At 35.6% G+C, this 12,224-nt stretch overlaps 1 protein-coding gene across 4 annotated transcripts; it reads right to left on the bottom strand.

Moving 5' to 3' along the window:
- Positions 1-999: 999 nt before the first annotated feature.
- LOC119794950 (solute carrier family 2, facilitated glucose transporter member 1) lies at positions 1,000-11,985 on the bottom strand. Of its 4 annotated transcripts, none has more exons than XM_038302734.1 (11): positions 11,675-11,985; positions 9,698-9,781; positions 9,259-9,363; positions 7,997-8,157; positions 7,673-7,913; positions 7,413-7,575; positions 5,002-5,186; positions 4,745-4,846; positions 3,391-3,492; positions 1,694-1,897; positions 1,000-1,379 (listed from the first exon to the last, which is right to left on the bottom strand). In XM_038302734.1, exons 2-11 carry the CDS (start codon positions 9,755-9,757, stop codon positions 1,200-1,202), a joined length of 1,503 nt encoding a protein of 500 aa, XP_038158662.1. In that variant the 5' UTR covers positions 9,758-9,781; positions 11,675-11,985; the 3' UTR covers positions 1,000-1,199. The 4 variants fall into 4 exon arrangements, with proteins under 4 accessions (XP_038158662.1, XP_038158664.1, XP_038158665.1 ...); XM_038302736.1 differs by having other exon boundaries at positions 9,259-9,344; positions 9,700-9,781; XM_038302737.1 differs by having other exon boundaries at positions 9,259-9,357; positions 9,700-9,781; positions 11,675-11,981.
- Between the last annotated feature and the right edge of the window lie 239 nt (positions 11,986-12,224).

Below are 12,224 nucleotides of genomic sequence, written 5' to 3'. Positions count from 1 at the left end.
TTTTATTTATGTTTTCTAACTATGGTTGAACAAGACAGAGTACCCCACCCTGGAAAGAAAGCTAACAGCAGGAGATGTAAGGTCCTACTTTTATTTTATTATAATAAAATCTTTGCCTACAGTATGTTCGTTCTTGTGATTAGCTCAAACAATGGAGTTATCTAAATCAAAGCTTGTAAAAAATTGTTTTGTGCATCAAGTCACATCAGGTCTCAAGAATCCACACACAGTGCAGTGAAGTTTGAAGAGTTGATGTCCCTTTCAATTCAAGAACACACATATTAATTCATTAATGAATAGTACCTGAATAGCATTTGAATGGAAAGTGACTGGAAACTGGCAGGCATTCAAATAAATGAGATGACTTTAAGTGACTCCCTTGTATGTATTGAATAAGGGATATGATAAATGTTTTGAAAAACAAGCAAGACGTTGTATGTTAACTGCATTGGATGAGAACATTACAAAAGCTTTCTCAGCCCAGGTAATCTCATATAGGAGCAGGATATTACTACTTGTCCTGCAGAGGCTCCTGTTATAAATGTCAAGGAAAAATATCTTTGGTGAGGTAATAATAAGAACTTCAATAGACATAAAGATTGGCAGAACATGTGGCATTGATTTTTAAAACAATGCCACAGCCATGTCTCCTTCCGCGGCGGAGGGAGACATGGCTGTTGTTGGGCTCGCTGTCTGAATGACGGCGCGCACTGATACGAACAGAGAGAAAATAGGACCAATTGATAACGACGTGTGACTTTTTCCACTACAATGTTTTTGGGATGCGAAAATATCACTCTTTTGGACACATAATGTTTTGGGAAGAGAAAAGTTTTATTTCGCTGTTCCTAAAAACCTGCAGGACTACTTTCGGCTTGACCAAAACTGGACGATAACTCTGCTCACAGGACGCTGCCAGGGGTAAGTCAGTGTGATTGCATGCCGCTGGTGATCGGGATGCCATACAGATTCATGTCAAAAATACCGAACTATCCCTTTAAGTGAAAATTTGATATTTGATGAAAAGGAGCTTTTTTTGAGGTGTGGTGAACCTCCATAGAATATCCAAAACATGAATAAATTAAAATTAATTCTATAAAATTCTATTAACATATGAGAAACATTTCTTATTTTGGCAGGCTGAGCTAAAATTCTATCGGTTTTTCCTGGATCATCATGGAGAATAAATGAGTGGCTCTTCAGGTAAAAGTGTTGAACCCGCTGCTGTTGTGAAGTGGGATTCCTTCTGCTCCTCTGAACTCCTCTGCAATGTCATCAAACGTACGGCCTTTTGTCTCTGGGAGGCGGAGCCACATGAAGGCGAAGGCGAGCAGAGCCACGGCCATAAAAATCAAGTAGACGTATGACCCACAGAGCTTCTGTAAGAAATTGCAAAAAAAAATGACATTGTTACTGCATTTATTGAGTTTGATTACAACTTTAAATAACTTAATGGGTCTTGAAGGATTTAACATCATAAAACTTAAAAAAGCTATAAAACATCTGATTCAATAAGTAAATTGTTTTATTCTAAGCTCTCAAATACAGGCTGAACTTCAGTATGTGTTTAGTATAAACAGACTGAACATGTTGATAGACTGTGTTTGACTGTGGAAGGTGGAATATATAAAATAAAGTCCAAGACATTCAGCTCTCTTTAGTCTGGTTAGGTCCTCCTGGATGTTTAACTTACCAGTAAAGGAGGAAAGAGAAGCGCAAGCAAAAACTTTCCTCCCCAGTTGACCATGCTGGTGAAGGCCATGGCTATAGGTCTTCCAGGCTGGTCGAACAGTTCGGCAGCAATGAACCAGGAGATGGGACCAGGACCCAGTTCGTAAGCCGATACCACACAGAACACCAGCAGGACCTGCAGGTTCCGTAGCTCTGGAACCAGGTGCTGTGCAATAGAAGTAAATGTTACGCTAGAAGTGACAGATGGCTTGGATTTAGTTTTGTAGAATAGAATAGATTTCTACTTTATTATATTACATTGTCACAAGTACTCTCTGCATTTAACCCATCCCTTTGCAGAGCAGTGGGCTGCGATTGTGCAGCGCCTTGGGAGCAGTGTGGAGGTTAAGGGTCTTGCTCAGGGACCCTGAGTGGCAGTCCGTGGGAGTGAGGCTTGGACTCAGAACCTCTGGGATCCAAATGCAATGCTCTAACCACTAGGCCACCACTTAAAGTCACTCGACAAGCACAAACAATCGTTCCGTTATGCTATGATGTGCAATAGCCTAGCCAGGTTTTGTTGGCTGGACATGGATATGGGTCCACACTTGGACAATAGGAATATATATATATATATATATATATATATATATATATATATATATATATATATATATATATATATATATATATATATATATATATATATATATATATATATATATATATATATATATATATATATATATATATATATAAATAAAAGGAAAATCTTTGGCTGTATGCTTTTGTCACTCTCACACACAAATTTCTATTGTATTCTAACTGGTCTTTAAATGTGATAAAGGTTGGTTTGGGCTCAGATTGACAAACCAATACTGCTGTTTAGGATTGATTTGAATTGGACCTACAGACTGCGCTGCTGGTGTTTTATTTAAGAATGAATCAGATCTTTCAAATGAACGATTTTCCAAGCCCTGATTAGGAGCCACTTTTTCCTCTCCTCTCTTACTCTCATATTTTTTCTTTTTAATCCCACATAACTAGTTATTACAATGCATGATTGTCTCTATTGGAGCAGCAGTCATATGTAAAGGTGACTATATGGCAGCGGATATGAGGAATAGCATAAACAAGGCTGCTACTAGTGACCCTTGCTCAATACTGCAGCTTGGGTTTATGTTCAATATTAAAGAATCTAAGTGTTGAGGAATGCTGGATTTATTTCAAAAACAAGTGTGTTTGTCATTTGGTCTTCTTAACATTTTCATTTTGTAAGGCTCACACATCAGTATTATCAATAGTATCAATTAATATCTGAAAAGCTGACTTTTTGTTGAGCCGAGCCCAAAAATCCAGAGTTCACAACCTGTTTACTTCAAATTTTAACCTTTTCTTTCAGGATAAATAAATAAAAAGTAGCCTACTGGCAAACCTTAAATAACCAATCATATGTCTGAGGACGTTCAAAGTTCAGAAATGAGCTGTTCTAGAGACAAAAGCTAACAATTAGACAACTGAAGACTTTTCTTAAATATCTGTGTTTATTCAAATCACAGGCAGATCAGTCTTCGGTAGCAAAACAAAAGTTGCCCATGGACATCCAGTGTTTCAGGGAAAGTTTTTTTTTTTTTTTCATTAAAACCTAACCTAGTCAGTGTTTTATTTTAATGGTGTGCTTAAACAAGCACACAAGTAATCAAACTAGAATAGACTTACCAGAACAGAATCAATGATGGTCATAAGTAAATTGCACAGTCCTATGGAGAGGAAGCCAATCAGCAGCAACTTCCTCCTTCCTGCCCTCTCCACATAGAAGAGCTGTAGATAAATAAGAACAGTAATTCTCATTAACCAAATACATGTTAACAAAACTTGTCATGCTTTGCATTACTTCGTAATGACTTCCTAGTATATTAAAATGGAAAACAAAAGACAGGATCTGCTCTGATCTCAATTTAAGTTAAAGATCAGGCATGAAAGTTTATGTTGGAGTGTGCAGCAGTAAATGTCAGCTTTTTTCATATAAGCACAATATGGGGATCTGGGTCCATTGGTTTTAATATGGGTCAATTTAATTATTGATTTTTATTCAGCCAATCATAATTATCAAATTGAGGAGATACTGTATGAAACTGGACTGCGTGTGATTAACTGGAGACAGTTTATGTAGAACATTAAATACAAAAAACTCAAGACCATCATGTACAGAGATTCAACCGAGCTGGCTGTGTGGATATATGATGTTAAAAGTATTTTAATATATTTGTTATGAGTAGTATTCAGTACACCTGTCATAAGCCAGATTTATACATATAGTTCAATTTGAATTCTCCACAGTATCAATCTGGAAAGGCTCCTGTGGAAAGTCTTCGCAAAAAAGGTAGTAACATTTTTTAAGCTGATTGGGTAAATCACCAAATGGCATCTGGCTCTCATGTCGCCCATTGCAGCAGCACTTGCAGCAGTGATGTATCACATCCTTGATTGGTTTCACAACCAGCAGAGTTTACTGAAAAATCAAACTCTGATCAAATCCAGTCAGGAAGAACACGCAAAAAACCAAAATTCTATCCACAAAGGTACAACTCACATTGTTTTGCTCGCTTTGAAAAAAGGAAAGCGGATATTCCAGCTAATGCAGATTGAATACCAGATTCTACATAGTAACACCAGTGCAGCCATGTTTGTTTTGATTCAGCCAGGCTTTTCTGCTTGACGTCATACAAGTTTCTGCATTTCATTGCAGAAATTAAATCTTCAAAATAATATATGGTGGTGATAACAAGTAGGCTGAATCTTAGTCCTTGTCAGGGTCGGTAGTTAAGCCGGTGTCTCAGGCAATCTATAGGAGAGAGGAACAGCCTGGACAGGTCCACAAATATTGTATGGTGAAATATTGCAATATTCAATAGGATGCATTTATTTATTTATTTTCCTGAAACCCCAAATAACAAGTCAGTTTATCCCAAACTTAGATGTTACTAGTCCATATGTGCTCAGGTAGCATTGTGGCTTATTTCTCAGGTATGTTGGAGTAATTTCACTACGTTTGGAGTCAATTTGTACTCACAGCAACTAAAGTGAAGATGAGATTGACAGCTCCCACCCCTAGAGTCAGATATTTGGCCTCATCAAAGTTGGCCTGAAACATCTTAGTAGAGTAGTTGATAATCTGGGGGAAAAAAGAAAAGATAAATCATATTAATTTCAAGACCAAATAAAGCAGGTAAAATCCTATTTTCTGGTAACTGTTGCCTTTTATGAAATATAATATTTTTGAGTATAATCTCTGAAAGTTAGGAATAGGTGTTTTCCATGGTGACTTACTGCATTGAATCCAGAAAGCTGGCTTCCTATGTTAATGAGGAGAACAATAAGGATTGGTTTCCTGTAGCTCCGTTTATGGAGGAAATCGCGGATGGTGACGCCAGTCTGTGTGTGTGCAGCCTCCTCCTTTATTTCTTCCAGCTCACGGGACACTTTGTCAGGATGACCTCTCAGTCTCAGCAGGGCTTAAGGATGAAGATATATCAGAGATCTTATGGAATTTAACACCAAACATTCAACTCAATCTAATTTTAGTTGCATTTTTGTCTTTTGATAGTTTTAAGTTTCTATTAAAACAACCTAAGTCCAATAAATTAACGTCTGTCAAAGAGCAAAAAAAAAAAAAAACCATTTAGCTAAGTTTAACAATTTTCAACATAATAAAGATAGTACATCATGTCATTAAATCATCTTAATTCACTCTGGTGTAGATTTTTTTCACAGTTTATTTGATCCAATGGCAGCTTCTGGCAAACATTACAAACAAGCATTACTTGTTCAGGCTTTTTCTAACAGTTCTATTAGATATTTAACATGGTTTCTGTGGTGTCTAACAAGTAGCTGTTGGGTTTTTAAAATTCCTCTTTGCAGTTTGAAATAATTTTTAACTTGCTTTGACATAGAAAACTATTACCATTTGAAATATCATGATTAGAACAAAATTATTTAAGGGCAGCTTTAAAACCCTGGTCAGCAATATCTGCTTCTTTATTAGTAATACAGAGGTTTCTGTCTCCAGTGATCTTACCAAGAGAGGATGAGCTACGCCTTAGAAAGGAAATATTTAACCCATCATGCATATTTTTGGACTGTGGGTGGAGTAATCAGAGATAACCAATTCATGCACAGGTAGAACATGTAAACTCCACACAGAAAGACCCCAAGCAGGGATTTAAATTTGTCTTGCAATAATGCACCATTTTCACCATGCAGCCACTTGCATTGATTATTACATTTAAAATAGGAAGGATTGGGGTTACAGAGAGTTTGTTTTGTAATTAGTGGAGGTCACATATAAGTGAACCAGATGCTTAAATAAATAATTTTCATTGCTGCCTCGAGTTAAATTAGACTAAATGTTTTTTTGTTGTTTGTTTTTTTTCTGTCTTAGGTCAGTAAGATTCTAAAACAATATGGCTCTATAAATTGTGGAAGATGTGGCCTTTTTAAACTCTGTTCATAACAATAATCTCTAAACCTACCCTCAATCTAGTTAGGTTGTATGTTAGGTCCTTTTTCATGGTCACTCCTGAATACTGATTTTTTTTTACCTTAAGTCATTTTGCAACCAATTTGAATTTATGTTAAATATTATAAGTCTTTCGGTTTACCTATTTGCATCCAAGTTTTAGATTTCTGGCGATTGTTTTATGTTGTTTCTTCAATATTTGCACACAATATTCTTTCCTCATGATTTCTTCTATTTTGTTAAGGGTGCAACTTGCATCCAAAATATTCCCACAGATATATTTTCTCCTAAAATTATGGTATTTTATAAGGGGAAACTGCCAACTTCTGCTTCTAAATTATTATTATTAATATTATTATTATTATAATTATTATTATTATTATTTCTGTATTTAGCCTTTAAAAGGTACTGTTTCCTCCTAGAAACAGTTTTCAGGTGTGTTTTACACAGAGGAATCAATTCTCCTTGTGTTTGGCAGGACAAAGCTAATATATTGAAACCAAAATTTAGATTTAAATCACACCATCCATCCCAATCTCCCTCAGGGCTGAAAGAATCACTCAATTCAATTCAGTTCAGTTTATTTATATAGTGCCAATTGACAACACATGTCATCTTAAGGCAGTTTGCAATTCAACCAGATAATACAGTTAGAATCAGACTGAAATAATCTTTAACTAATTTTGTGATCAGTTAAATATTAACCTGAGGTTAGTGCAACCAACCAAACCATATTGGCTCAATCCTTAAAAAGGATAGATTTAGCTTCACTTAAAACTCCTAATAACCATGTTTTGTTATCAGATTAATCTGTCATCAAAAAAATTATTAAAATATGAATCAGTTAGCCATTTTGTATTCCCTCCTGATTCTACTGTGAATAAAATGTATTCCATGTGAAGTTACAACAAATGCAAACTTAACAACACCTGAGGTTTCCTTAACTTCAACTTACTCTCTCATTATTGTCCCTTTAAGCTGTTTTTAATATTCAAATGCATGCAACATACTCTTAAATGTGTATGAATATTTTAAACACTGCATGAAGACTATCAATATATTAATTCTTTAGGTTGTCATATACAAAAAAATGCAGAATAATAAAGGTGAGGGTATTTTTACTAGTGAAACCTGTAACAGCTGTTCTGTAACTCTGAAGTTGAATTTATCTCCGGTGATTCCTAAAGAAGAAGAAGCCGCCCATATTGTGGGACTCACTCACCAGCTTCTGCTTTCTTTTCCTTTCTCTGGTTTATCAGGAGGTAGCGAGGGCTTTCAGGGCAGAAAGGCAGGATCAGATACTGTGTTAGGGCGGGGATTAGAGACAGGGACAGCATCATTGCCCAGTTACTCTCTGTACCCAGCGTTGTTTCCAGGCCAGCCACCTGATGCAAACAGCAAAGACTTTATGTAACCTTCATGTACTGATTTTTAAGAACAAGATAAGACACCCAAACAAAAGAAAAGTGGTACCCTCCTTACCATCCCTATTAAGGTCCCGAAGGTTAATGACACTTGATTAAGTGTGGCAAAGGCTCCCCTCAGATTGGTTGGGGACACTTCCTGGATGTAAAGGGGGTTGAGACTCATCACAAGACCGCAGAACAGACCAAACACCATTCGTCCCAGGATGAGAACTTCAAATGATTCACTGCCCTTAGACGCAAACATAATACATGCTGCTGCCACGGACAGACAGTTAGCAATCAGGATGGAGTTACGTCTGCATAGGGAGAACAAAAACAAATATTCATCTAGACCACAGACATCCTGCTACTTCTTATTTTTGTTTTCTGAAATTCCCACCTGCCGTATGAATCTGCCAGGTATTTAACTCCCAGAGACCCCAGCAAAGCTCCAAAGTCCTTCATGCTGACAGAAAGTGACCACAGTAGAGTCAGGCTGTGATCTGTCATTGACTGGTTGTGTCTGGCTCGCCATGTGCTGTTGAAAAACTCTTCAATGATCTAAAGATAAGTGATAAAGAAGAGGCTATATATCAGTAGACAGTAGAACATTAGCAATCTAATGTCCTACTGCCTTCCACTAAGGCAGGAAACCTTCTGGTAAGGTGGATTTTCCAGTTTGGTCAAAAGGTTAAGTTATGTGCTTTACAAAGATTGCTTGGTTTATGTTTAGTAGATAGAAAATTTGCCCTGTGATGGACTGGCGACCTGTCTAGGACGTACCCCGCCTCTCGCCCATAGACGGGTGGAGATAAGCACCAGCACCCCTTGTGACCCCGCTTGGGATAAAGTGTGACAGAAAATGTATGGATGGAGAGAGAAATCTGCCAACTGGGGGAGCAACCTGTGGAGCTGAGCCATAGAGCTTTTAGGATATTGCTAGATTCACAATCCTGTGTTGTCTTTCTTTGATTTCCTCCTGCTGTCCATTTGATCTATTTATTTATTTTTTTTTAGATTTCCAAGACCTAGGCGACCACTGTCTGACCATCTTGTTTTTTTCTAGGGCTCATTGCCATTTTTTTGCCAGACTTATGCAAAAAAAAAAAAAAATCACATTTATAAAGAATATTCTAAAAATAAGATACAGGAGGAAAGAAATAATGATACCTGTTTGGCATTAAATAAATAGTTAAACAACCAAACAACCTTGACAATCTAAAAAAGTATAGCGATTGTGTTATTCTGCTCTTGGATAGGCAATCAAGTTTATTTTTCTATTTATTTATTTTTTTTTGTCAATGATGAATGGGTTTTAATTTAGTGGGAACAAAGCAGTTATCATTTTTATTGATTTAACACAAAAAAAGCAGGAGTATAATAGCTGGTGTTGTCTAACTAAGGTGGTCTTTACTGAAAATTTGTGGAGATCCCAAGGGTTTGTTTAAGGAGTGATCAATCAGTCTAATACACTTTATTTATAAAACAGTTTCCAACAAAGCTGGTGTTGTCCAAAGTGTTTTGCAGATAATAAAAAAATAGAAAACACCATAATACAAAGACAGATACAAACAGTTTAAAATGAAATATCAAAGTACAAAAAGGGACATTTATTTTTGAATGAATGGGTCTGGAGGTTAGATTTGGAGGCAGGTCAGTTACCTTAGCTGGTGCGTTAATGTTGCCAGTATGGTAGCCAATCTGCAGCGGGCCGAGTACAGCTCCCAGGATGGAGGTCAGAAGTGTTGCTGTAAAATGGCTCTGAAACAAAAAACATTGTAAAACTGTAAATCTTTAATAATTTCTTATCATGCAGCTGTTAAATATATTTTTTCATTCTTAATAATTTTTCATTCTAGATTTTTTTGAAAATATAAATTTAAAACAATGATATCAACCCATATTTCGAAAAAAAATTATCACTCAGATACACAACTCAACAAGGCCAGTTTGTGAACAGTACGAGTTTTTAACTATTAGCAAGTTTTCCTCATTTAGCATTTGGAAGAGTATTCAGTGTGGTTTTGTAAAAGTCAGGCGGCAAAAGCTAAAAACGCTTAATTCATAACATGTATTTAAGTTAAAGAAGCATATCAAGCAAACCTCTTTGGACGTCATCTGTAAGGTAAAATGAACAATCTCTCCTGGAAAGCAGGTGCATTTATTGCCTTCTGGTCTTGGTTTTCTGAAAGTAAAATAATGCAAAGGATTTTATCTACAATTTTTAATAATCAAAATGCCAAGCAGGTTGTTTTAGGAGATGATTGTGTCTGTCTTACTGTCTGTAGAGGATAACTTGAAAAGTTATTGACGTATTCTAATACGATTTTTATCAGAGGTTTCCCTCATGCAAAGGAATAATATATTAAATGTTGGTGATGATCCAGATAATAATCTGGATAAGTTTACTTTGTAAAGATTCTCCAACATTGTGAGAACAGGATATTTGGCAGAACAAGCAGTTCCCCACTAAAACAGAGGGTGGCAGCACTGATTATTACCAGCCTCTGCATTGGACTCAAAAAGTCCAGATAATTAATTTTACTAAAGATTTAAAAAAAAAGATTTAAAAAAAAAAAAAAAGAAAAAAACTGAAAAAAGAATGTTGGTAGGATCAATTGGATACTTATGAACACATTTTATGGACATTTTTACCACAGGTGCATGCTACTGTTTTAGCTACTGTAGGTGTAAGTCACAATTTAGGGCAAGAATTGCAACATGGCGGAAGTCTGGGCTCTCCAAGTGCTTTCCTAGTCTTGCAAGGTTTTAAAGTTTTTTCGGGTTTTTTTTCTTTTTCTTTTTTTTTTTTTTTTTTTTTTTTTTTAGGATTTGGTTTTTGAAATCTGTTTTTTTTTTATATATCTGCATCATATTGTACAGTTTTTGGTTAAAATGTCTGGCCAGATCCCTAAAGCAGATGAAAAAATGTTTATGGGATTTATGTGACAAACAAATATGTTTAAAGAAATATTATAAACCTCTGGGAAATCTTATTGTTTGTTATCAAAATGTTTTACAAACAGTAATATAAAGCAGTGTATGTTTGAATTTAGACTTGCTTGCTTATTTTCATATCCTTCCTACAGGGAAATATGGTGGTGGCAGCATTGTACTCTGGGATGATTTAAGTTTTTGGGTAACTATTGATCTCAGGACTCTGACTTTTTTCTCACAATTCTGACTTTAATCTCCCAATTCTGACTTTTTTCTCAGATTTCTGACTTTAATCTCATAATTCTGACTTTTTTTCCCCAAACAGAAATAAAATAAAAAAATCTGTAAACTTTTTTTTGAGAAGAAAGTCAGAGTTCTGACAAAAAATTCAGAATTCTGAGAAAAAAGTCAGAATTCTGAGATTTTTTCTCATATTATACTGAAATAAAATCTAAAAATCAGTTGACTTTTTTATTTTTTTTACTGGCCTTATTCTCTTCTGTAAATAGACCTTTTATGGGTTACATTTTTTTTTTCTACTGGGGTCGCCTTCCCACAGGACAACCAACCTGAATATCATGCCAGCCCATAGACACTATTAGGACACTATTTAGTTTACACCATATTCATGTATCAAAATGGTTTATACCTAAATATGGTCCTAGACTTTGGCATCTCACAGACAGCCTTCAGCAAATCTGACTGAGATGTATTTAGACGTGCAAAGCTACAGTATATACCTAAAGATGTACAGCTGTTGCTCTACGAAGCATTGATTCATATAAGGGGAAAAAGAAATTCACAATCCCAAAAAATTAAAATATTTATAATTTCTTTCAACTTCTTCTTCAATCTAAGCTTCTTTATCTAGAAAAAAAAGATTTCATTAAATGTAAGCAAATAAAAGACAAAAGATAACAGCAGAAGATGTGACTCGTGATCTGATATCAAGTAGTTGATTTTTTTTTTCATGTTATTATATGTCAGTAAATCAACTTAAGAAATAAGAAAAAAACTTACTAAGCACTGATTTATCTTTTACTTAAAAATATTAAACACTCTAATCAGATTTTATCTATATTGTAATCTAAGTACATAAAAATTTACTTGAAGAATTACACATTATCTTTAGCAAACTTACCTGGATGGTGGATAGAAAAAAATCTCTTGTTTAACCCTGAAGACCAAAGATAATCTTTCTGTAACAATATTGTAACTGATGAACAAGATCTAATTTTTGTCCAAATTGCATAAAGAAATAATGTTTAAAAACTTTTCATAACTGTCAAAATAGGGAAGTAATCCGTTCTTTTTCCCTGAGCTTCAGAAATGACAGAACATTGGAGCACAGACGTTTTGGACCAGCCTGTACATTTACAAAGTCACACCCAGCCGATGTATTTGGAGCCGACCTGGTAAAGCGGTTCAGGAGGGCCTCTTCTGCTTTCCAGCTGACAGAGGATCTGTTTGTCTGCATCAAAACGAGCAGCTTTGGTCTGAGCTGAAAATGAACTTGAAGCACAGAGGAGGCATTTTAAAGGGAGAGAAATAGCCATTAGGGTAAGGTGTGTTTGGGCTTGTGCGGGTGAGGTCAGGCTGTTTGTTGCAATTCTTAGAGCATTTAAAATATTGGTCAAATTAAATAGAAATGCATTGGTTGCATTTGTTATACCTTGCAAACTGCTCTGTAC

This window comes from Cyprinodon tularosa, unplaced genomic scaffold (assembly GCF_016077235.1).
Source record: "Cyprinodon tularosa strain WSP-4 unplaced genomic scaffold, ASM1607723v1 ctg499, whole genome shotgun sequence".
Taxonomy (NCBI): Eukaryota; Metazoa; Chordata; class Actinopteri; order Cyprinodontiformes; family Cyprinodontidae; genus Cyprinodon; species Cyprinodon tularosa.
This window is presented reverse-complemented; position numbering and strand designations above follow the sequence as displayed.